Source organism: Magnolia sinica, chromosome 8 (assembly GCF_029962835.1).
Source record: "Magnolia sinica isolate HGM2019 chromosome 8, MsV1, whole genome shotgun sequence".
Classification (NCBI taxonomy): Eukaryota; Viridiplantae; Streptophyta; class Magnoliopsida; order Magnoliales; family Magnoliaceae; genus Magnolia; species Magnolia sinica.
In genome coordinates this window covers 67,853,684-67,881,412 of record NC_080580.1, presented here as the reverse complement: position 1 = coordinate 67,881,412, position 27,729 = coordinate 67,853,684, and the positions used below count along the sequence as shown (strand labels likewise).

General features: G+C 40.2%; 1 protein-coding gene across 6 annotated transcripts; it reads right to left on the bottom strand.

The window, feature by feature from the left end:
* Positions 1-552: 552 nt before the first annotated feature.
* Positions 553-24,323, bottom strand: LOC131253392 (trihelix transcription factor ENAP2-like). 6 transcript variants are annotated; one of them, XR_009175139.1, is made up of 4 exons: positions 23,220-24,322; positions 15,458-15,551; positions 1,862-1,983; positions 681-698 (listed from the first exon to the last, which is right to left on the bottom strand). XR_009175139.1 is itself a non-coding variant. In XM_058254355.1 (2 exons), exons 1-2 carry the CDS (start codon positions 24,070-24,072, stop codon positions 1,970-1,972), a joined length of 867 nt encoding a protein of 288 aa, XP_058110338.1. In that variant the 5' UTR covers positions 24,073-24,313; the 3' UTR covers positions 1,738-1,969. The 6 variants fall into 6 exon arrangements, 2 of the variants coding, with proteins under 2 accessions (XP_058110338.1, XP_058110337.1); XR_009175140.1 differs by lacking the exon at positions 681-698 and adding an exon at positions 1,524-1,697; XR_009175142.1 differs by lacking the exon at positions 15,458-15,551 and having other exon boundaries at positions 553-698; positions 23,220-24,314.
* Between the last annotated feature and the right edge of the window lie 3,406 nt (positions 24,324-27,729).

The window sequence follows — 27,729 nt, the reverse complement described above, 5'->3', positions numbered from 1 at the left end:
GGGCTCCTACCCCAAAATGTTCTGGAAATTTTGATGAACACATCACGGAGGGCCCCACAGAGTCCCTGCCTGGACCGGGACGCGGATTAGCTACTGAACTCGACTGTAGCGGTCTGGCCACTAAAGTGACGTCACCAAATTCTGTGGGCCCCACCAGTTATATCCACACCGTCTATTCATTTGGAGAGATCATTTTAGGGCATAAGCCAAAGATTGAGGAAGATCCAAAGTTCGAGTGGACCCCACCAAGGAAAAGAGTGGGGATTGAACGCTTAGCATTAAAAACTTCTTTGGGCCACGGAAGTTTTCGATCAAGATAATATTTATGCTTTACCTTATTCCATGTCTGTGTTAACTTATAAACAGGTTGGATCTCAAATAAACATCATAGTGGGCCATAGGAAGTTTTCAACAGTGGGCATCACTGTCCACCCACTTTTTTCTATGGTGGGGTCCACTTGAAATTTGGATCATGCCCTAAAATGATCTCTCCAAATGTATGGACGGTGTGGATACAACGAATATATCATGGCGGGCCCACAGAACATTGTGACGTCACTTCAATAGCTAATCCGCGTCTCCTGGACCGATTCCGGCCAGGACACAATCAGATTCCCTACTACCGTTTCCCTGCATTAAAGCTAGTTGATTCCCAGGAAGAGAGGGAGAGATTAGTATGTTCGCGCCACGTTTCCACCCTGCAATATTTCAGACAGGCAGAAATACAGGATTAGATAAGCCCCACAGTGTATTCATGGCTTCAAAGTCAAGCTAGTCTACCCATTAGGTGGGTGTCCTTTTACATCTTATTTGGACAACTACCCCATTTTATTTATTTTTTTACTAATTTCATCAACAACTGTGATCTATCTCATGACCAAAATTGACCCATTTTGTTGCCAAGATGAATGGACTGGATCGCATGAGCTACATTATGTAGGAAGATTCAAAATCAAACCATCTCATTTTCTCTTCTGCAACCTAGCCTAGTAATGGTACAAGCAGGAGCCGACTTTCGGTGCTACAAACCATTTGATGGACCAGACCCATCAAGTGATGGGCCACGCCCCAATATATTCCTTGAATGGCATCATGATTCATGGGCTTGTAAATAGACAGTTATAGACATTGGTCCACCATTATAAAGAAGAAGATGTACCCTAATTAGACAGTTACAATCATCCCATTGCCAACATTTTCAGGGCATCCCCAATCCATGATGGGCGCACCTTACAAACTGATCATAGACTTGCCGCCCCACGTTCACAGAATCCAGGTGGGCATTGCATATTACTTGGAATTTGGGACCTCGTCGAGTGAGAAAGGAACCGTTGCATATTTACAGACCCAACATCAGGATCAACAGCCGAAGGCCTGGTTTGGTTTCTGACAAACAGAGCTCATTTGTCAACAATCCCGACCACAAGTGTTGCATCCCTGCAATGAAGGCCCATGACCCAGAACTCTTCCAGATAGATCCTAGCAATCAATCTTGGGCCATTTTTCCAGTCAATGTCAGACCATTGCTGAATCACTTTTCAACGGTCTATTTGTAGCCCACAAATCGAAAGGCTAGGATTGTCATATACAGGAATTTTTCTCAGCAAAGACCATCCATTGTGGCTAGCAAACCAATGGTCTCAATTAATCAACCTTGATTCCCAGTTGTCTGAAAGGAAAAACCGGAGTATATCATTCTACTCCCAAAAGGACCCAAAAAAAAAAAAAAAACATGTATGGAAGAAAGGTGAAGTAACTAATTAAACCCAATAATAAAACACAAGCATAAACAAGTCCCTTCTACTGATACAGAAAATCATCGTTGACAAACATAAATATACACTGGCAACTGAACACTAACCATCAATATCTCATGGGACACCTCAATCATGCGGTGCTGATTTCTCCCCAGAGCTTCTGCAAATCATTTGTAAGTTGCTGCCCGATTTGGATGTTGGAATCACAGCAGCTACAACTTTTTACCTGATGCAAGACAATCAAATTAGCAATGGTTTTTACAACTCAAAACTTGAGGTGTCAGTAGAGTGGAGCAATTCAGTCAAGTCGTTTTGAGTCTTGAATAAGAATACTCAGGAATATTTTAAATTTAGAAATTCTAAAGATACAGACTGTTAAGATACAGACTGTTGGCATGTTGAGTGGAGTTTTGGTGAGTTTTTTTTTTATTTTTTCTGGTCTTTTAGAGAGTCATGAACAAAGCTTGATCAGGTAGATAACCAAATGGAGTTTTTTTTTTTTTTTTCTCTAGTCCCTGATGAAATCTGAATAGGAGATTTTTTGGGTTTTCAATCAAAGATTAGGAAACATGCTTTATGCTATTTAACGTGAAAATTTAACGTTAGAATGGTAATGAATGCCAATATAAGGGGCTGCATTTGAAAAGTGCTCCAAATGGCAATGCTGCTAAATCTAACAGCGACCACATTAAATGCGAACATCACTTTAAATTAAATTCAAATACCGTGTCATTTGCTAAATGCAGAGACAGTGTCTTATGCATCTGGCAGGAAGGATATTTTCCAACTGACCAGCACTGAATTACAATGAGCACATCTCCGGTGGTAAAAATCCTTTTTTTCTTGGTGGCCCCTCTTATTATTTTTAAATTGATGGCATTTGGATTAAATGGATAGTCAGATTTGAAATTCAAATACATATCAACAAGTAGTGTTATGAACCACATTAGACTATATCCGATCAGATCTCCATTATGGTAGTTTAGGTTCTATTACACCATTTGAGGTTCTACTTCAATCCATAGTGGGAAGTCAAAATGTTAGCTGCAAAAACAAATGCAAGCCAATTATTGAATCAATGAGGATCAGATACCTAAACAACAGAATGGATAAAGAAAACACACCATATAAGAATATTTGAATAGAGTGGGATAAACAAGTTTTGAAATTAAATTATCTTCACAATTTACAAAAATAAATGAGATCTTCACAAAATCAGAAAGAGCGCAGTGCCCTCTAACTTCCTAGAATGACCCTTTTTATAGATTATAGACATTCAAGAATCCCTTTGAAATCCTTATCTATAACTTTCCAACTCTTAGAATGATTCCGAATCAACATAATCTATCCAAAATAGGATACTAAGTAGCAAAAACTAAGGCCCTGCTTGTAATGATTTCATATTAACAGCAATTATGTATTAGCGATCAAGATTTCTATTACAGAATGAGTGTTAACTAAAATGAGATAAACTCATTTTGACGTATCTACCAAACAGGGCCTAAATCTATCAGATTTAGTCAAACCGTAATGGCCTAAAAATAAAGGGTAGGGGGGAGATCAGGAAGCCGCATGACTGTATAGGACAGAGATGTAGTGGTGATGGAATGTGAATAGGTGTCCAACAGTTTTGTATTATAAGGTGATGGATTCCGGTGGACCCTTGTACTATTTATGGATCCACTGATCGAAGAAAGATGACCTCTGGAAGGAACTGAAGAATGTGCAAATACAGTGGCGTGGCCATCGGTGCTTAGAGGAGACTTTTAACACAATTCTCCACTCTTTCAAAAAATTGGACGGCAGCTGGATGATGATGAGCATGAAAAGGATTGCAGATTTCATTCAGGACAAGGAGAGATTTCAACCACTCCTCTTCAATTTTCGTGAATCAAATCCCTCATTTTGGGGGAAAATCAGGAGGGGGGAAAACATGCATAAATACTGTGAAAAAGAATTAAAACAAAAATTTTGTTTTTAAAATATATTTCAGGGATCTGGTTGTGGAGTGGATTTTGAACACTCTTGAATTTTCATAAATCAAATCTCTCATTTTAGGGATAAAAACGAGAAGGGGGAAAATGTGCATAAATGCTGCAAATAAATATATATATATATATATATATATATATATATATATACATACACACACACATATATATACATATATATTATATAAATATTAGCTTGATTCAACAAGCCTTGGGTCTAAATTTTTGAAAATGCTAAAAAAACCGTTTTAGTTTTTTTTAAATGATGATATTGTTTCGTGAAAAAAAAAATTCTTTTCTATTTATGGATGGTTGTCGATGAGGATGTATTAATATTTTAAAATAATTTATTTTTTGAAGTTTCAAAAATAATGAAAAAAAAAAAATCTTTTACTTTTAAAAATAATTATATATGCTTGTATAGATGGATATATGATATGTATATGCGGATGCGTGCTTGATGGATGGATGGATGGATGGATGTGTTATACACGGATGGATGGATATGTTAGGAATGGATTGATAGGTGTGTATGAATGCATGAGTGGATGCATGGAAGTATGTATGTATGTGTGCATGATGGATGATGGATGATAGATGATGCATCTATATATGTATGCATGGATGAATTTTTGTCACTATTGCACTGGTTTTTAATGACAGCACATGGTTTTAAGGCCCTATTGAATGGAAACTTATTATGTATAGTTCTTTTTTATAATTTTTATATTTCTAAATATGTAATCATCTGTCTTTTAGTATTTCATTAAGTTTTGCTGAAAAAATTCCACCTTTTTCTCCATGTTCCCTTAATGTTTACCTCGATTAGCGATACATTTTCAAGTATCAGCGATATCGATACATGTTTCCGAATCCTCAATTAGTGACGCATGTAATGATACCAATACTATGACGCATGTAATGATACCAATACTACAAACACTACTTTGAAAGACCAAAGACCTATATTGGGATGAAGGGAAGTGAACCACCATTCATTAGAAAGCACCTCGTTCCAAGCAGTGTTCGAAATATCGATACTATCGGCCGATATATCGGCCGATATTATCGGTATCGGACCCTAGCGAGACGAAACTCCTCCGATAACCCCCGGAAGATACCGAAAATCCAAAACTTCAGATATCGGCCGATATTATCGTCGATATCGCACCTGGGACAGCGTCATTATCCGAAAAAAATGAAAAAAAAAAAGAAAAAAGAAAAAGAAAAACTTTCAACGGTAGATTTCGGTACCTGTAAAGAAGATCGCCCTGATCGGAAGCTGTGTTTGATGGGCCATTCGAATAGAAGCCTCTGATTTAGAGAGATCTGGGCGCAAAATCCATCGAAATCCCCGAAATCATCGGCCCTCGGGAGAGATTTTAGGGTTCCGGAACGCGCCGGAACCCTCGCTGCTTCGAAAAAAAAGGCCCCGAGCCCTTATTCAAAGGAGGCGGACGGACGGTGCCTCGCACGTCATCGATTGGGTTGACGTCATCAAGTTATGTGGGTCCCATCATGAGGTATATATTATATCCAAACCGTTCTTCCATTTGGCGAGCTCGTCGTGAGGCTTTATGAGAAAAATAAGACAGATCCAAGGATCAAGTGGACCACACTGGAAAGAAGCAGCTAGATATTGAACGTCCACCATTGAAACCCTTTTGGGGCTGCAAAAGTTTTGGATCGTATGATATTTATTTTTCCTATTCATCAAGGTCTTTGTGACCTCATGAACAGATTGGATGGAAAGCCAACGTTATGGTGGACCTACGAATGTTACAACAGTGAGAATCATTGTCCTCACTGCTATTTGTGGTGTGGTCCAATTGAGGTTTGGATGTCACTCATTTTTGGGTTCACGATCTAAAATGATCTCTCCAAATGGATGAACGGTGTGGATATGATAAATACATTATTGGTGGGGCCATGTAACTCTGATCTCCCTTCAGCTGTTTGTACGACGTGGACGACGGAAGCGGATTGCGTACTGAGTAACTCAGTACCCTTAGCGTACTGAGTAAACTTGTGGGGTCCATTGTTATTTTTTTATTTTATCCACTCCACTAATCCATGTTAAAAGATAATTTTATGGCTTGATTCCAAAAATGAGGCAAATTAAAATCTCAACTGGACCACACCACAGGAAACATTTTGATTGAACCTCTACCATTCAAAATTTTTTGGAGGCCAAAGAAGTTTTGGATCAAGCTGATGTTTGTGGTTTCTCTTCATCCATGTCTTTGTGATCTTATGAACAGGTTGGATGGCAAATATCAGCTGCATCTAAAACTTTTGTGGGCCACGAATGGTTTTCAATGATCATTAATAACTATTGTTTTTAATGGTGTGGTCCATCTGAAATTTGTATCTACTTCATTTTTGAGACCATAATCTAAAATAATATGTAAAAACAGATGAACGGAGTGGATATACAATTCATACGTCGAGGTGGGCTCCTATGGTCAAGGTCTCACCCAAGTTGTTGTCGTATGTACGTATGCAGTGTCATTCATTTGCTATACTCCACAACGGATGACCCATGTGCCCAATGTCACACATTCGGACGATTACAGCCATAAATTGGAAGATTTTTGCCAATTGAACGTCTAACACTGGTTGGACTTTTGGATAGGTGATCATCATTTCCGATTGTCAAGACTCTTCCAATTGGTGGCTCATCCAATCTACGTGATTTTTGAGTTGCGGTGGATTAACGGTAGGTCCAATGAACAGGTTGCGGCCCACTTGAGTCTTGGATCCTGCTCAATTTTTGCCTCAAGTCTTAAAATAATCCCACAAAACTGATGGATGGAGTAGATTTCTCACAAACATCACGGTGTGCCCCACTCCTACGAAAGGATTTAGTAGGAAATCTGCATCCCATCTTCGCACGACACGTGCTCATACCTCGTGTGGTACACCAGCCAATCCACACCCTCCATCCATTTTCATAAGTAATTTTAAGGCATGAGGCCAAAAAGGAGACAAATGAAAGATCAAGTGTACCACACTACAAGAAATGTGGTGGCAATGATGTCCACCATTGAAGCTTTTTAGGGCCCACCGTAATGTTTATTTGCCATCCAATCTATCCATGAGGTTTGACAAACCTGGATGGGAAAACATAAATATTAGCTTTATCCAAAAAAATTATAGGCCCAAAATAGTTTAATGATGATCATTCAATGAACACTATTTTGTGTGGTGTGGTCCACCTCAGATTTGGATCTACCTTATTTTTCGGCCCATGCCCTAAAATGATATGTTAAAATGAATTCCAATTGATGTTTAGATGTTCATACATATCTTTATACATTTATAAATGGTATGCATCATATTTAAATATATTTACCTTAGTTTAATCAAATAACACGCATAACTTAGTACCTTATACAAAGGAACTTTATTATGTGCACTTCTTTTTTGATATTTTATGATTTAAAAGTGTGCATTAAGGTTTTTTTAAATAATCCTCAAAGTTTCATAAAAAAATTCAACCATTTTGCTAATGTTTCCCCATGTTTCCCAAAAAGTGCGATAAACTATGCGATACAAACGATATATCCCGTGCGATAACCGATACGTATCTGTATCCCAAGGGTGCGATACATTGTGCGATACCGATATTTCGAACACTGGTTCCAAGGTTATCCAGCTCCCCTCTGAATCTCCACAACCATTTCAATACAAGGTATAAATTTAACATAGAGATCTAATAACAAAACATCCTGCTTCTTTCAATTTGCCACCTCACGCTAATCCACAAGATGGAATTTCTTCTTTGCAGCCCCAATCAAGTATTCCCTCTGAATCCTTCTCACCCTATTTGATAACATTGATGGGGATAATGGGATAGAGCCACGTAATAAAGAGGCACATCAGCCAACACTGACTTGATCAACTTTAGATGAACACTGAAAGACAAGTAGAAACTTTTCCAACCCAATAACTTCTGCTAAATTCTTTCCAGGATCACATCATGGAAATGCTTGCCAGTTTTCCAATGGAAATGGGAAGACAAGATGGGTGGAAGGAAGCTTGCCTATCATACATCCAAAAATCTGAGCAACAACGTTTACAACCTACTTGGATAGAACGCAATCAGCTTGCATCAACAAGACATTTGAACTGTTTGGAAAGCAGCAGATGCTGCACAAAGTGTTTGCATTGCTTTCCCTTCTCAACAAGAGAATACAACATTCTTCTTTTTATCAAAAAGTTAAATGGAAGGAAAAGAGTTTGCCTCTGATGTGATGTTTTAGATGGCAATTTTGGAGGGAAAATAATTCCCTTTGTGGAATTCCAATCCAAACAATTGCAAATGCAAAGCAAAAGAATTTTACAGGATTTTTTTTTTAGCAAAACAAGCAGGTGCAAAGGGTTTGCTTCCCCTCGTGCTGATGTTAGTTTACCTCCCACTTATGTCACGTTTTTGCTTTCCATTGCATTCCCTTACTTTACCTTCAATCTAAACAGGCCCTTCTTTGCTAAGCCACCCAAACAAAAGCTCACCGTTTGTATGTTAATTTTCTGGCCTCACACTGCCTCAAAGCATTGCAAAACTTCACTTGAATCCAGTCCGCCTGGGATAACAGCAAAGTGTTATCTGTGAATTGTAAGTGGGAAATCCAAAAGTTGGTGGTCTCGACAGAGAAGTTGCTAACTAAGCAACCTCCCTAGCTAGATCTAGCATTATACTGAGCCCTTAGGCAACCGTCACAAATACAAACATAAGCAAATGATCATGCCGACGACTGCAAGAGCTTTGAAAGAATCCCTTGGGAGATTCACTCACAAGCACTAATTGCCACCTAAAACTCTGCCAAGAAAGCACTGCTTTAAGTTTGATTTTATGTGCCCAAAGAATGCAATGCATTATCCACTTTTCAACCTCACAAAGAGAGAATGTGCTCTTTCCTCTTGATTCTCTCTAGTTTATGGATCTTTGACATAAGCAATGTCATTTCTAGTCTATCTGTTTCTATATATTGAAAGTTAAGAAATCATCGAATAATAATTGAAAATTAGCAATAGAGAAAAGGGAGGTCCGTGATGATTTTGAAATCTTCTCGAAGGAAGCCGATCCCATACACCCCTTCATCCAATTCTGCCATTTCTCACCAACCCCATCCTTCTAAGCAAATAGCACAAGAACTCCCAATTGACACAGTCATAAGCATTTACCACACCAAGCTTGCAAATGATTCTCAAGACACCTGCTCTATATTTAAAATCAATGAACTTGTCGGTGATTAAAGCCCCATCCAAGATCCGTCACCGAACATGAAGACCTGTTGTGCTATCAAGATAATACCACCCAACACTTTCTGATGTCCAAAAGCAAGGAATTTTGGCTAGAATCTTATGAAGACTGCCAATAAACTGCTCGGTCAATAATCGTTCAATTACTCAGCCCCATCTTTCTTTGGAATCAAGGTGATGAAGGATGCATCCATCTCCTTAGATACCTCACCTCTATTGCAGAATTCCGCAACAGAGGCAAGCACATCAATTTTCACGTCCCTCAAAAATACTTTAAAAAAATGGTGGTGGGAAACCATCTGACCCTGGAGTTTTGCCCCCTACTAAAGGCTTAATAGCTTCAAAAACATCTTCATCTATCGGCCTTTCCACTCAAGCATTCTCTCCCTCGCCAATTCGATTGCATTCAAGGTTAATCAACTTGGATGATTCCATATATCCCCGAAAGAATGCCAGCATAACAATCAACAACCACCTTGCATTTCTTCTCTTTATTCCGACATCCACCACCAAGCTACGAATACAATTGCACCATCTCATGGCATTAGTGATACCATGAAAGAATCCCATGTTCCTATACCCTTCTTTTAGCCAAACTGGCCATGACCTTTGCTACCATTTTATTCATTCCTCTTTCGATTTCTTCTCCAACTCAAGTTTAAGCCGTTGAACAATCATCAACACGTAAGGATCCCTCTTCCACCTTCCTGTCAATGATCCACATTTAACAAGCTGGATTTAGGATCTTCCACTTATTCATGTTTTTCCCTGTCTTGCGCCTTTTACCTTGCTTTTCAACATATCTTGAGCTTCAACATCAATCTGAACCAAGCCCAAACCCTCCACTCTTAAAAAAAAAAAAAAAAAGGACCACCATTCTATGACCTTAGGAATGAACTCCTCATCTTCAAGCCAAGACAACAAAAACTCGAACGGTTTAGGGCCACTACATTCTTCATATGACTCCAATGTGATTGGGTTTAGAAACCATCCTAGGGACGCCGTTTTGAGATATTCCCAGAAACAAATCTCTCCATTCCCAAAACCAGAAATCTATCCAACCGTAACATGGCTAGCCTATCTTGTTGGTTTGACCATGTCAACTTAAGAGCCCAAAAAAAATGTAGATCAATCAGGTCATTCTCATTGGAGAATTTCCGAAAACTTCTATTAATAATGAGCCATTCAACTTTTCATGCGGATATTGGACCATATTAAAGTCGCCACTGAGGCACAGTGGCGTATTCCACCTGTTCCTAACAGCATCCAATTCCTCCATCCTTGGACAGATCCATTTCCTGTTTTGCTAGAGGATCCCAACAGCAACAGCTTTTGACCCTTACAGCTGATGTCCCCCCGTAATCCCCCATGATGGCCATAGTTCACCGAGGAGGATATACTAATTAGCTCTCTCATACCTTGATACTCCTAATGTTCTCACTTCTTTTTCGGAATCTTGAAATTTGTGAACATATCTTCATAGTCACCCTCCACAACAAACCCAATTGCTCCCCCCACTTGCTGGATGCAGTCCGTCCTACATTGAATGTCATGATGCACATAGTTGCCAATAGCAATCACACTGTCTTGGTGAGTAACCACGTGTTTTATGATCGCCCTCCTGCATTGCCCATAAATCCCCTTCATCCCCTTCCAGAACCTGAGCAGAGAGGTGCAACAATCATCATTTCGCTGCACAGGTCCTCACCTTCCAAAGCAAATCCTCCAGAACTAGTTTGGAAAACTATTTACAAGGTTGGGACCAATTAAAAGGGGTGGCAAAATCTTCTATGAAGGGATAAGATTCAAAGTTGGGAATGGGGAAAGGACACGATACTGGGAAGATCTATGGTTGGAAGATGATGCCTTAATTAGTACATGTATGAGGATATGCTCGATACCATCCAGAATTCTTCTATTGAATAAGTTTATTAACTGGAAAATGACAGTTGTTTGGACAATACAATTTCGTAGGACTCTATGGGAGTTGGAAGGTTGATATGCTAGCTAATACTCTCAATATTCTCAAACAGTGTTTCCTTTTCCTTCAAAGGAAGATGAAAGAGTTTGGGCTCCATTGGTGAGTGGGTCCTCTACCAAATTGTTCTCTGAAGCTATGCATTCCAGTCTCAAGTAAACCCCAGTATGTGCAATTTGGGGTTTACACAATCCTCCATGTGTGAAGCCCTTCTGTTGGGCAGCGGCTACATACAAAATTTTCACTTTGGACAACCTTCATAAAAGAAACTGGGCCATTACCAATAGGCGCATAATGTGTCAGGAAAATCATGTCTTTTGTTCACTGCAACACAGCCTGGAGAATTTGAATGAACATTTTCAGCTTGTCGAAATTGAATGGGTTGTGCTAGGATCATTGGGGCTTGTGATAGATGGGCGAACTGGTGGTCCTTTCACTCCTAGTGGCAAAACCCTTTGGAGGATGTTGCCTTTAACAATCATGTGGAAAATATGAAAAGAAATAGAACTTTTGAAGATCTTCGTTATAGCCATGAGAAGATAGTTGGAAAGATTAAAAAAAAGATCTTTACGATGTATGGTTTGTTCCTCATCAGAATCCTTCGGTTTCCCGATTTATCCTATCTATTTCCCAATTGGAGGGAGGTAATCCTACATTCTCACTGACCTCCTATAGAAGTGGATTGTTGGTACCCTCCACCTTCTGGTTTGTGGAAGTTAAACATTGGTGATAGCTCTATGGGAAATCCCAGGGATTTGGGGTTTCTCAAGGATAAACATTGCTTAGTGAAGTTCCTCTTCTTGGATCCAGCAGAATACGATTCTCAAGTCAAGCTGAACTCTTAGCAATCGGAGTGGAAATTTTTGCAAAGCAAATGGATGGCACGCTTTAGTTGAGGGGGATTTACCATTCAAGCAAAAAAAAAAAAGAGAGTCATCTGCATGCCCATTTGGGGCTTCCTCTCCTCTGTGGTAAATGGCTTCATCCTTGACCCCTCAAAAAAATACAAGACTAAAAAAAAGAAATAGCCTTCAGCTTTAACTAATTGAGATCACTATGTCAATCAAAGATAATTGTAGGTAAGTGTATTAATCACGTATCAAATAGCATTGCTGATTCTTTGGCTAAGGATGGGGTCCACGGGTCTTCTATTTGTACAGTGGACTAATACATCCATTGCCTTTATGGATCTTGCTTCCTTTATCTTTCTTGTTCCATTTTGGGGCATTTTAATAAAATTTTATTACCAAAAGGAAAAAAAAAAAAACCAGCCTCCAAGGTCTTGAGAAAAACAGCAAATACAACTGCTGTAATATTCTAGAAGTAGTGGCTGTAGTCTCAACAATTCAGGCCTGAAGAAAGCAGCAAACAGTCCAAAAGGTCAGCAAATGGTGGGTCCCATGGTGGGGACTGGGCCCACATCACAAGCTTAATTGCAATTTGGGTAATTTGTCATTCTTCTCAATGGTCGTCTAACAATTCCTGAATGCATGCATAAGCAATCACTTTTCCTTCTCTCTTTCATGATATGAAGTTTTCCTTTAGAACCGCACAAGAATATATGAATCCAATCCAATCTTTAAGGGTGTATTTGAATTACTACTGGAACCCAATTTTCATGGGATTTCAATGAAGTCAAAATCTGACTTCAATGTTGTCCTGTTTGGATTACCCAAATCTAGTTTCCAACTCCAAGTCCCCTTTTTAATCACAAGAGTCCAATTGAGAAATTCCAATCGGGCCTGGATTTTACCAGTCGGACTCTGAGAAGGTTGGGTGTCTGAAATGCTAAGGCCACAATTTCTTTCCATAAGAGTTTTGATGGATAAGAAGTAACTTATCAGAAGAGTTCTGATGGATAAGAAGCTACTTAAATACACATTCACATGTACCAACATGGCACACAGGTGGGCCCCAGCATGTTGGTGTCCTAGCCCAAAAGTCAAGTCTGGTCCACTTATCATGTGGGTGAAAGATCTATGAAACTAATGGAAGTTAGAAAAAACTTGGCCAACTATTTTCATACAATCCATTTGTTTCTGAGATTGTGGTCCACATGATTAGTTGGCTGGTTTGCCTTTTCATCCAAGGAACATACGTGGTAACCCTCTTAATGGACATCTTGTATGTCTCCCGCATGTACTATGTTGGCTCACACAGTGGCATTTAGATGGGCAGCCTTAAAGGGGGCATGTAGGTTTAGCCAATAGCATGAATCCATTAATAAGCGGCAAATCTTGAAACTTTGCGAGAATGTAATAGTTCATACAACCAGTGTTCGAAATATCGGTATCGCGTTATTATCGCATCATTGGGATATTGGTACATATCAGTTATTGCATGGGATATATCGTTTGTATCAGGTAATTCATCGCACTTTTTAGGAAACATGGGAAGACATTGGGAAAATGATTGAATTTTTCAATGGAACTTTAGGGATTGTTAAAAAAGACCTAATTACACACCTTTAAATCATAACATCTCAAAAAAGCAGTGCATATAATAGGTGTCCTTTGTATAGGGTCCTAAGTTATGCATTGTCTAACTAAACCAATGCAACTATATTCAAATTGAATGCATAACTGTATGTGATCAATTCATCAAACACTCCTAAATACTTCAAAATTAGTCTCAATTGACTACTGGTTGAAAGGAAATTTCAAAAATAATAATAATATTTTAATAATTTTTAATTAAAAAATCATTTTTATTTAAAAAAAAATTAACAAGGACTAAACAAATCAATAGACCAGCCGTCATACATGCTTGATTTCATGTTTGGAGTGCAACATTGCAAGCAATTTAGGAGAAATTGGGGAAATTTTGAATTTTTCCCAATCTTCCCCAAATCAGACCACCTACACTCAAATTTCAAAATTAGAGTGTATGTGATGATCGTTTTATCAAATACTCCTAAATTTTCAAAATTAGTTTCAATTGATAGCTGGTTGAAGGAAAAATTAGAAAAAAAAAAAAAAAAAAAAAAATGGTGAACATGAAGAACCAATGGATATCGAAATCAAAGCTCCGACTCCATGATTTTTCATGAAAAACATGAAGAACCAATGGTTTTATATCCATTTGACACTGACTTAACATAATTTCAACGAAAAAAAAAAAAAAAAAAGAGTGATCGGAAATTGAAAATGCTCACCAGATGAAACATGTGGGATAAATTAGCACGACCAGTGCATTTCGTATGACACAAATGGGATACAAGATATAACGTGGGAAAATCGGCTGATATCGTCAATATTTAAAACATTGCATACAACTGATCAATTGTACAAGTGCATGCATCAAGAAAAATTAATAAAACTATCCAAATTGTGGAACCCAATTTAGATGGATCAGAAAATGAAATATGCACTGAAATGGTGTTAGAAATTGTTTATTGGTGGACATCTAACTTACAGTGTACATGAAAAATCATTGATAGTGTGAATTCAACTAAGAAATGTCAATTAACCAGAGCTAAGTATCAACCACTCTGATTTTTGGATTATGGCCTTCCATGGTAGCTCCCATTATTCGGATGGTTCAATTGAATTGCATGCCTGACACATGTACACTTAATAGTTCATGCATATGAACCATTGTGTTCACCCAGAGTATCAAACAACTCTCGTTTTCAATCAAGATGGGTGGGACAACAGTTCATGGTTCTGTAGTCCAGACCATTTTACATTGCATCCCCAAGTGGATGGATCATGAGCAAAAAATCTCCCAGATTATCAGATCCTAACCATTAATCTTTGGACTTCTTTCCAATTGAATGTGGATAGTTGAGACATTTCTCAACTGTATATTTGTATGCCAATCTAAATGTTACAAATTTACAGTTGTCCTAGCAAGGAAATCTTTCTGCATGATCCGTCCAAAGCAGGATGTGACAAACCAACAGTCTGGATTACACAATTTAAACAAGATTAAATCTTGTTAAATCTTGATTTTTGCATAATTAACCAATTTAAACAAGATTACACAAACTCGATTTTAATTGACACATCCAAACAGCACAAAACTCAACCTTAAATTTCATAACCAAGATTTCACGGAAACTGGATTTTTAGAGGAATCTGATTTTTGATAAATCTTACATTCAAACTAGCTAACAAAGTCAAATGAATGCATGATACAAACACCATTAATCCCTTAGCATCACAGACATTGAAACGGGAACAAGCTAAGTTCTTCTAGTTTGCAGAAAGAACCAGCATTCAGAACTCAAAATGATACATGGAATTTCTCTGCGGTCCATCCAAACAAGGGACGCAATTTCTTAGATGATAAATGAAATGAACCCAAAAAAAAAAAAAGACTCAAGAATAGCCAAAACCAAGTCAAGCTGTATCTTTTGAGATACAGCATTGTGTGGATTGTTGGTTTCAGTCCTTTGTTAAGTGACTAAGCCTGTTAGAGATGTGGATTGTGTTCCAATATATGGATAAGGGAAAAGAGTTCACCTATATGTGATAAGAAGTCCAATAGCTACTTGCATTGAGCTTCATGTTCCGGTCAAAGATGTTGCCTGAATACATTAAGGGGTCGTTTGGATACCTGTAAAGTCATGAAGTTGTAATCCAATTACAGGCAATCAGATTACAGGTGTAAAGTTTTACATGCGGTCCTGTTTGGCTTTAAGTTGCAATCTGATTATAGGAAAACAATTGTTTGTATATGGATAACTTGAAATCTATTTAGAGCCTGTAATTAGGTATTCACTCACAACAGAGCTTAGAGTGGGTAAATCCTTTAAAAATAACCAAACGACATATAAAGTTTTTATGTAAGATAGATCATTGGGATAAGCCCAACTCAATAAAGACTGGCCGATTTTACGGTAAACAAATCATTTAGTAATTCAAACACGGCACTAAGGTTGGGATGTAAGGTTTGATAACATCCCAATATATGAGAAGTTTCAAACCTAGCAACAGTAACAAAGAGAGTGAGAGAGAGGTTTTTCTTCTTTTTTTTTTTCTTTTTTCCTTATCCATCTTCTTCTTTTGTTTTGAGTCCTTGTAGCCATTGGAAGATGATCCGCAACTCTCCCTGCTTTGAATTTTTTTTTTAAATTATAGCCGTTGCATGAAATCCCTTTACCTGTAATCTGAAACATGACTTTTTCTCTTGTTTCAGATTACAGCTAAAAGTTCAAATCGGATTACAGTCTGTAATCTGATTACAGGTAGATATACCCATCCAAACGCCCCCTGTAATCTAATTAACTGTAAACAAATTCCTACTTGAGGACTTTACAGGCATCCAAACGACCCCTAAGAAATTACTGGAGCTGCAGTGCAATGTCCAGCCATTCCAAATCTCTGCTAAGAAACTAAACCTGTTGGAGATGTAGATTGAGCTCCAATATAGAGAAGAGATGGGGAGGATGCTACAAGAGAGAGACACTTTTTCTCAACAATCTAATCCTTGAGTTGAGCCAGTGGGGTGACTGTAGAACACAAGCTTGATCAAGATCTTGGTTCAAAATTTCTAAAATTCTATTAGAGGTATGGGCAAAGAAAGTTCTTTGGCCAATGGGTCATGTGTAGAGGTCGATGGTAAAATGGCAAGACAAGAGGCGGGTGCAGTTTGTCACATGAAAATATGCAGGGGATTGAGGGAAATCAAGCTGTGGGTTGAAGATTGTTGTTCCCAGCCTCAATGCATGAGGCGAAAACCAGAGATACAAAATCAAGTCGCAAGAGTCATGAAAAGAGAGAAGCGGCAGGGGTGGGGGCGGGGGCGGTAACGCAAGAAGTGACCGACAAGCAAAGCTAGGTTACATTTTCCTTAAGATCTGGATCTAAACATGACATTGTAGAACAAATAACAATGAAGAAGCTAAGATTATGGAAGGGATTACTAATAGTCCATTAGTCAAAACTAGTGATCAATCATCCCTTCTCTTTTATTGTAGAAAACCAGTGTTTTAAATAGCGTATAGCAAGTAGCATGGAATTCCCCCATCTGAAGCGTGAGGTATAAGCTATGTGGCAAGCTACCTGCTACTAACAAACTTTTTATTAAAATAATGAAAATTTGGGCAAAGAGTAAATATAAACATAAAAGATCGCAATGTAACTAATTTTTATTATGTACATCATATTTTTTCACTACAATCATTGAAAACATTAACTAATTTCAGTGAAAATCGAAAAATGTAACAAATCATCGAAAACATTAATTGATTTCACTATTTTACTGAAAAATAACACGTAACATGGGCTATGTAGCGTGTAGTGTGCCTTACAACATATACTACATTGGATGTGGCTTGTGCTACATGCGACTTGAGCTATTTTCATGAGCTATGTGGCACAAAGGCTACACTATATAGCACATGCTACACGATACATAGCGTACAGTATTTAAAACACTGTAGAAACACATGCCCAAAGGGAAGTAACACATGCTAAAACCCACAAAAAACTACAAAGCAAATTTTTTATTCAAAATAACATGATAGGTTGCTACAAGCAAGGAGGCCTCAACCAAAGAAAACCCTAATATAATAGGCAATAAACAAAGTGCCCTTGAATCCTATCACAGCCATATAGGGCATTTGCAAATTGACCATAACTTAAATGGCATCAGAATTTTCATGATCTGGGCTCATTTGAAATCTAACTCAATGGGCTTTCAAACAGGGCCATTGTTGTGTTGTTCCAACATCATTTGATGCAAGTGGCCCACCAAAAAAAGTGACAAAAATATAAAAGGGAACATATTGAATAAATCATGACCCACTCTAGCCCCAACAAGCAATTAAAATAACTCTTATGAAATTGAGGAACAATTGATTGCTCTCATAGGCCCCAAAATATAATCTGAATGTTAGCCTTAGTAAATTCATCAGAAGATTACGGAAGAGACTGGCCCCAAAATCTTCAAAGAGATCCACCACAAATTTCAGAACAACCCAATAAACTCTCAAACAACTGGAAAAAAAAAAAAAAAATCCCCAAATATCCTGAGTGAAACTACAATGGAGAAAGTGATCCACTAATTATTCATCTTCCAAAATTAAATAAATAAATAAGAAAAACACACATTCGGAAGAGCTAAATTTTCTTTCAAGGTTATCAAGTGATAATTTTGTTCACCGCAACTACCCAACAGAAAGCTTAGCTCTAAGAGAGGAGGGGGGGGCCAAGGATGAGATGTATGAAGAGCTTTTGCAGACACTTTTGAAGAGAACAATTCGTTTGGCAAAAGGGACCCAAATCCGGCATTTGAAAGCAAAAGTGCCCCCTATAAGATCTTTGAGGATTATTTTATTTTATTTTTAATGTAACAATTTTATTAAACAGGGGACCAAGACAATCCAAAGAATACAGAAACAATCAATTTACAAAAAGGGAGTGCCAATAAACATCTCTGATTGAGACCGCAACCCAATCCTTTACATCTAAGCTAGCTTTCCTAAAAACGTCCAATGCTCTCCGATTGAGACTGCAACCCAATCCTTTACATCTAAGCTAGCTTTCCTAAAAACGTCTAGTGCTCCCCCACTAGAATTTCGAAAGCAACTATTGTTACCTAAATGTTCCCCCCATAACGCCCAAATGCTGGCCAGTAAGGCCAACTTCCAACATCTCTTATCAATCTTCCCAATCCCTCCTTGCCAAAGAAAGAATGAAGTCCTTGATTGATGTAAGCATCACCAGTTTCATGCCAAAGCATCCCAAAAAGATCTCCCAGACTATTCTCACAAATGGGCATCGGATGAATAGGTGATCTACTGATTCCTTGTTCTTCATGCATTGCAGACAGATATTAGTACTTGTCATTCTTTTTTTATCTTAAGTTGTCGATTATGAGCACTTTTCTAACCCACTAGCAAAGCCAATGCAGCAGCCTTTAGAGAGGCCCCATAGGACCATAGGAGGGAGGTATACAATGCTTCCTTCCTTAAGGGCCTGTTTGATTTTTCTAATTACACGATAAATGGTTGCAAATGGGTCATCATTATTTCTCAACATAGTTTGATTCAACCAGGAATTGCTGCCTTGAAAATCGTATAAATCCCATGTGAATTCCATCTGTTTCAATATGCTCAAAAACTACGGAGCCCATCGTGATGAATATGTTATCCGTTCAATAAGCTCATTTGAGGGCATGAGTTTAAAAATGAGGCAAATCCAAAGCTCAAATGAACCACACCACATGAAATAGAGATTCAAACGAACCTCAACCGTTGAAAGCTAAAACCTTCCTAGGGCCCACAATGATGTTTATTTGTCATCTAACCTGTTAGTAATGTTATATAGACATGGATAAAGGGAAAACTTAAAAATCAACTTGATCAAAAACTTCTATGGCCCCTAAGAAGTTATCAACGGTAGACATTCAATTCCCACGGTTTACCATGGTGTGGTTCAGTTGAGCTCACCTCAGTTGACGCTGATTAAAGCTGCTCTATCCAGTCTCCCTCTCTATTTCATGTCGTTATTCAAATGTCCGGGGTCGGTGCTTAGGACTATGGAAAGAACTCGAAGGGAGTTCCTTTGGTTTAGCAAAGATAATCAGAGCAAGTTTCATCTCCTTGATTAGACTCAAGTGTGCAAAGTTTTCAGCGACGGAGATGCGAATGTGAAGATTTTGAAGTTAATGAATTCCGCTCTGCTGGGCAAATGGGCTTGGCGATTTGCGTCAGAAAAGGATGCCCTATGGACTGTCATAGTTAAAGGCAAGTACGGGGCTTCACAGGGGAATTGGTGGCCTAAAGACAGCTCCTACTACAAGGCGTCCCAAATCTGGAAAGGTGTCCTTAAGTCCAAAAATCTTGTCCTAGCCAACTGTAGGTATGTATTGGGAAATGGTTCAGCTACTCGGTTCTGGGAAGATCTTTGGCTGGGGGAAAAGCCTCTCAAATTCTCTTTTCCGCGGATCTACTGCCTCTCTCCTGACAGAGATATTCTCATTAATAGATGTGGCTACTCAACTCCCGCCCACTTTGTCTGGGATATCTCGTGCACTAGAAACCTATATGAATTTGAGGTGGACAAATTCATGGCACTGCACAATTACATATCCAATCTCAAGATCATCCCCTCGCAGCCAGACAACATTGAATGGACACTTGAGAAATCTGGGGTGTTCTCAGTTAGATCCCTCTATGCAGCTCTCTACTCTGCGGACAGGTCTCCGTGTGATGCGACTCCGTTTCTTTGGAAATATCACATCCCTCCCAAGCTCAGATGCTTCGGGTGGTTAGCAGCCCGGAACAAGATCCTAACTATTGACAATTTGGTTAACAGAGGCATGCACATAGTTAACATTTGCTTGTGTTGTATGAGCCAGGCGGAATCGGTGAACCATTTGCTGGTTCACTGCCCCTTTATTTCTTCCATCTTCTCTCATTCCTGCGACCTCTTTTCCCTCTCCTGGTGTATCCCGGAGTCCGCGGCGAAGTTGTTGACAGTGTGGAATGGGATCAAGCTTGAAAAAAGGAAGTTGAAGATCTGGCATATGCTCATTCTGGCGATTTAGTGGGCGGTTTGGAAAGAAAGAAATGACCGATGCTTCGATAACAAATCTTCCACGGCTAAAGTGGTGGGGGCTAGGGCCAAAAAGATGGTTTTAGAATGGGCTGTCAATGTTAAGGATATAAACAGTGTCGATCTTTCTTTTTTAGGTTGTTAGGAGTTTTCTGCTATCTCAGCAGTTTGGCTTCTTTTCTTTCTTTTCTTTATGTATTGTTTTTTTCTCCTTTTTAATGGATTTTCAGTTCGTTGCTTTAAATAAATAAATAAAGTTGAGCTTTGGGTCTGCCCCATTTTTTGGGCCCATGCCCTAAAATAAGCCAGCAGGACGGATGAATGGCATGGATATGACCAATACATCATGGTGGGCCTCTCAATTTTTGCCCCTAAAATGTTTTTCGGCCTCCGTTCTACACCAAAACACTGAACATGTCACCATCAGCCTTAGGGTAAGAAATGTAATTACAAGTGTAAATAATGATAGTTATTTTAAAATGTATTTACATTGTAATTTGAAAATCAAACACCTGCTAAATTATTCCCTGTTAGCAACTCATAGAAGGATAGAACTAAGAACTAGCCAGACTTGTCTGCGGACCAAACCATTATGTCCTTGAGATAATGTATAGCCTCAAAAATTTAGCGCCCATTAACGATCAACATCTTCCTATTTCTTAAGTGTCGCTAGTAAAAAAAAATTCTCTTCTGACCAACAAAAGCTCTCTGAACAATTATCACGCACCAAGACAAATGCTAAAACCATGAGGCATCTTCCCGGGTGAGTAAAGCCTGCAAGGCCATAGCCTATGAGATAAACCTAGGACTTTTAACCCAATCATGTAGGAGCCTAGGCAAATCTCCATGCTTACTCTGCCAATATGCATATAGCTTTCCATTTTTGTTTCTCCAAAAAAAAAAAAAAAATCTCTTGCCAGATAAGCTCCACAGATCTCACTAAATCGGATGGTGACTCTGCCTCCAGAACATTACATAATAAATTACAGGCCATAGATTAGACAAGGCATAAAGTGAATCAAGAAAATTGGAGACGAGGTGAAATTTCATATATTGGATGATACAATACTGAAACAGGAAATTTTGATGGATAATGCTGCCTATGACCTCCGACTTGATACTTTATCAATATAGAAAGTGCCGTACAATCCTGCTTTCCATTGTTTCAATCTTTCATGGATTCATTGGCAGGTGAGGACAATTCAAAATAATGGACTAGACTGGTTTACAAACATCCATAAATACATTGTGTGTTAAGTAATGGACTTCACTCATTTAGAAAGAGAAATATGCCAAGGCTATAAACCCAATGAGCAACTTTCTAACCTTTCCAGATAATGAATTATATTCAATGGACCTCATAAAACATCTGAAGATTTCAATAACCTATTTATAGAAGTATAAATTGCTTCTATTTGATTCCACATGAAGAACAACTCACATCATCTTAATTTACCTTCCATTTCATGACCCTTGGCATTCAGGAACCACAGAAGGCAGACAAGCATAATAGATTTTTTCCATTGACCCATCAACTTTATAGTGAGGCCCACCTTTCGGTGATCCAGACCATCCATTTGATGGGCCATGTTTTAGATGGATCAGGCCAAGAATTTCTTCCACTTAATGATCTTAACCATCCTATTAGAGCCCTGCAAATGGATGGTCTAGTCAGCAGGCCATATTCAACCAAAAACAAAAGAAAGAAAAAAACCATGAACCATTTGCTAAGATTTTCCAAAGTGATATTTTTGGCACAAGAACGTTCACGATAGGACCCACAGGGCCCACCAGATGAACAGTCTAGACCACACCAAGACTAAGAGTAGGTCTCACCAGTATGTCACTGACCAAACCAAAATTAAATACAAAAATCGTTTCTAGCCTATCATTTTATTTTCCTCAATATCTATTTTGCAACAGTTCCAGTCTGAATCAGAACTTCCTCCACCATAAACAACATTGCACAATTTGATCGATTTAGGAAAGAGGCTATAATTAGCGCGCGCTGAATATCATGTGGTAAGTGCTGCTATAAGACCCTCTAATAAGATATACCATTGTAGCAAATGCTATCAGACCCTCTAACTAATAAGATAGAAGACATTCCTATCAGTCAGTATCGAACAACTGACATGGCACCTCCCAGATGGGCCAACAGTCAAAAAAAAAAAGCACAGCGAGTGATGTTTTCTAAATTGGCCTAGTTTCCAGGCTAGGTCATCCAAAAGTAGTCCTCCAATCGTACAGTCTAGATCCATCGCCAAACTGCACCAATCAAGTTCTATAGCATTGATATTAACTACTAAGCAGTACTAAATGCACAATGGATCCAAAACCTTCAAGAATATGGCAACAATAAGAGTAGCTCACCAATTGGGAATGTCCCATTGTGCGTTGAGTATGTAAATGTGGGTCCCACATTTCCGTTATTCATACCATCAATCTGATGGGGCTTTGTCATAGATAAACTGTACCATAGAATCTTGAATACTAGCAGATCCCAGCCATCCAATCTTTGAACATAGACTACCCGCACTTTTTTTTCTCAACTATTCATTTCCAGGCCAACAATCAATAGGCTAGGATCGACCCATCTGGGAGATTATCAAGGTGCACTCCATCCATTATAGAGACCATTATTTCAACGGTTTGGATCACTAAACAACAGCCCCCACACATACAAAAACTCAGCAGAAAGCAGTAAAAGAGGAGAGCTCACCAGGACCAGAACTGTACTTGGGGCGCTTCATCTTCTCCATCTCGAGCTGCGCCTCCATGAACATCTGCATCCTCTGGTACTCAAGCTCCTTGGCAAACTCCATCCTCTGCCGCTCCAGCTCCATCAGCTGCTGCTGCTTTGAGCTCTCGATCCTCTCATAGATCTCCCCGAACTTGAGTATCGCCCTCGCCAGCTCGCTCAGCACCCCGCTGCCATCCCCCGCCTCTGGATCCCGCCGCCGCTGCTTCCTTGGCCCACCATCAAACGCCACATCGTCGTCATCGTCGTCATTGCCGCCACGGGAGCTCTCGGTGGTCCCACGGGAATTCAGCCTCGATTTAGAAGAGGACCCGCCCGAGTAGACGGCCAGGGCGGTGGTAGCAGCGGCGGGAGGGTTCTGCTTGGCAGGGTGCCTGACGGTGAAAGTGACGGAAGTTGGGGTCTTAGCGGACGATTTAACGGCGGCGGGGGTGGTGGAGCCGATGAGACTGTCGAGGCGGGAGAAAAAGGGCCACTTGGAAGGCGCGAGCTTGGATTTCTCGAGCTTGTATTTCTTTTTCAGGGTGTCGATGCGGTTCTTGCACTGGATGTCCGTCTTCCGGGGCTTAACGCCGTCTTGACGGCTGTTGACGGCGTCAGCGACCTCCTTCCAGTCCTTCTGACGGAGGTTGCCGCGGTTGAGCTGGAGAAAACGGTCGCCCCAGGCGTCGATTAGGGCTGACGTGGCTCCCTCGCTCCAGGCGTCCTCGCGGCCGCTGCTGGGCGTGCCGTTGGTGGAGGTGGGGTGTGGGAATGAGGGGTGGTGGGGGCGGGGGGTGCTGTGCGCACCCTGGTCTTCTATAGACGGCTTCATGAGGTTGGGGTTCGGTTGTTTTCGGGGTTCGGGGTGTTTTTTTTGGGGGGGGGGGGTAGGGGGGAGGGGCAAGTGCTAAGGTACGCCGGACGTGAAGGAGGAGATTAGAAGTGGACAAGCATGAGGTTGCGTCCCCACCGGGTGGATGCCAGATGAACGTCGGCCGTTCATCTGTGTCCGACGTTGACGTCACTCACACTTCTTCGAGATGACGACGAGAGGCTGAGGGGGGGTGCGGTCTGGTTGTGGGTTCAAACTGAGTCCCTCGTGCAACTTTTCAACTATCGAGGATACACGTGCGAGAAGACACCCGGCAACCACCGACCGTTGGTTCATCAGCGTACACCAGCACCCTCGGGCCTCACCTTTTGACGGAAATCGGATTGCGTACTTAGTACGCTCTTATCGTCCTGAGTAAACTCTGTTAGGCCCACCGTGAATGTATCCGGTCTACCCACGCTGTCCATCCAATTTTCCATCTTATTTTAGGGGTTGAGATAAATATTTAAGGATACCCAAAGATCAAGTGGACCATACTACAAGAAACAGTTGGAATAATGATTTCCACCGTTGAAACCTTTATAGGGCCCACAGTGATGTTTATTTCTCATCCACCCTTATGATAAGATCAAAAAAACATGGAAGAAGGGAAATCACAGATACAAGCTTGATTCAAAACTTCCGTGGCTCCCAAGAAATTTTCAATGGTAGATGTTCAATTCACACTATTTCATGTGGTGTGGTCCAATTGAGGTTTTGATATACTGCATTTTTTGGGTCAAGCCTAAATTTATCAGTTAAAATGGATGGACGGAGTGGATAAAATACATAAATCAAGCTAACACCCCACAGAGTTTACTCAGCACACTTAGCATACTAAGTTACTCAGTACGCAATCCGCTTCCCTTTTGACGTAGTGGGAGCGGAGTAGGTGCGACCTATCCTCAGCCAATATGGAGCGCTCCTTACCGTGAGGGCCACCTTGATGTATGTATTCCATATCGACACCGTTCATCTGTTTTTCCATATTAATTTAGTGCATGGCCACAAAAATGAAGCTGATCCTGATCTCAGGTGGACCGTACTATAGGAAACGATTGAAGACCGCATCATTAAAAACTTCCTACGGCCCACCGTAATGTTTCTGTAACTTTTATTTGCAATCTAACCTGTTGATAAGGTTACGTAAAAACAAGTATCAACTTGATCGAAATCTTTTATGGCATATAAGAAGTTTTTAATGGTTTATCATCGTTGTTTCATATGGTATTGGTATGGTCCACCTAAGATTTGGATCGTTTTATTTTTTGGGATTTTTTGGGGTCATATCATAAAAGTATCCGTAAGGCTCGTTTTATAGTTCGTACCGTTCCGTAGGCTTTTGCGGTCCTTCTGGTCGAATTTCGGCAACCCTCGACCTGTATCCGACGTTTGCGCGTGATCCTAAGTCGAGTCCTGCATATCGAGGAGGACTCGACTCGAAACTTGTATCCTTGCGACCGCGCCGTCGCCGCGGTTCCAACACCACGACTTGTGTATCGATCCGATACCCAGGCCAGGAGATGTAGGCCCACGTTCATTCCGACGAAACGTCGCGCGTTGCAAATCCTGAAAAAATCTCTACAACATGTCCCATCAATCAAGTCAAGTACACTCCATACCTCAAGTACAAGCAACCCATCCCTTTCCATTTCCCAAAGTCAACTCTCTCTCTCTCTCTCCACTCATCCCTCTTTCACCCAAATTTCAACCAAGCCCATACCCTACCCATCCTTTCCTCACAACACCCATCCCATATCATCCCATCACCTCTCTCTCTCTCTCATTTCTCAAACCTCCCAAGCAACACCCAACGTCCAATCTCTCTTTCCTAAATCCAAGTGTGGCCCACTTTCTCACTCTCTTATCTCTCATCTCAACCATTCATTCATCATCTACCTCCATCAAAATTAAAGGCAAGGAGCATAGGAGTCCAAGGAACTAAAGAAGGATGTCGATAGGTGGGTGATCGACCATTGAATTTCATTTTATTCAGGGACCACTTGTTGTGTGACCCATCATGGTGTATGCATTGTATAGGGAGGGCCCATAGTGGCGGGGTCTCCCTCCTTCTCACCGGTTTCTCTCTCTTTCTCTATCTCTTGCTTTCCCATCTAGTGGCCCACTTTGATGCTGATATTATCCACGCCGTCCATCATATGGACGATGGAGTGGAAACCCCACCTTGATGTTTGTGTTGCACATCAACCGTCCATCCATTTATAACTGGGACGGGCAAGAGCTTTGAGTAGCCACTGTGATGTATATGTTACATCCAAACCGTCCATTCACATGGGGCCTAATATATTAGGTGGGCCCCTTTCATCCAGGCTCTCCAGCGTCCCTGGACGCTGGACGCTGCAGCTTACACGGCTTCACGTGTGTGTGTGTGTGTGTATAATATTATATATGAATGCTGAGGTGGGCCACTGTTACGTGGGACCCACCTTTATCATGAAGCCTACACCATCCAGATCCGTCTGGACGGTGAGTTTGAGTAATCTGCTGCTACCGCAGACATATATAGTATATAATATTATATTACATAATATTTTATATATTAATATATATATATATATATATATATATATATATATATATATTACAGTGGGCCATTAAGTGGACTGCACCATGATGTATGCTTATATCTGCACCGTCCAATTGCTGGACGATGCAGCGGTTATGTTATCCAGACCGTCCATCCAATGGACACGGTCATGGACACCATGATACATGTATTGTATCCCTACCGTCCACTGATTTGGACGTGGGGACCACACGTGATGTATGGGTCTTATCCACACTGCCCGTATGATGGGACGGTGGGCCCCTTTGATGCATGCATTCTATACTATGTCGTCCATCCATCTAGCGTGTTGGGCCATATATATGGACCCCACACTGATGTCTGTGTTACATCTAAAACCGTCCATCCTTTTGGCAAGTTTGTCTCAAGGCTTGGGACTAAAAATAAGACATATTCAGCTATCAGGTGGACCACACCACAGCAAACAGTGGGTTTGAGCGCCTACCATTGAAAACCCCCTTTTGGGATTACAGAAGTTTTAAACCAATATGATATTTGTTTTTCCTCTAAATCCAAGCCTTTGTGACCTTATGAACAGACTGGATGAAAAATAAACGTTATGGTGGGCCCAGCAGAGTTTGGACGGTGGAAATCATTATCACCACTGTTGTTTGTGGTATGGTCCAGATGATCTTTTGATATGATTCATTTGTTTGGATAATGCTCTCTATAGATGGATGAATGGTGTAGTTGTTGTGGCCCATTTGATACGGCCCGTTGGATGTATTTGAGACCTATTTGATGAGGCCCATGTGACGTATTTGAGGCCCATTTGGAAGGGCTCGATGTGATGTATATGAGGCCCAATATGATGTATTTGGGGCCTATGGGTTGAGGCCCATTGTGATATATTTAAGACTCACAGGTTGTGGCCCATTGTGATGTATTCAGGGCCCATGGGATGTGGCTCATCTAATGTATATAGGCCTATGTGATGCGGCCCATGTGATGTGTATTAGGCCTATGTGGCGTGGCCCATTGTGATGTGTATTAGGCCCATATGTAAGGTCCATTATGATTATATAAGGCCC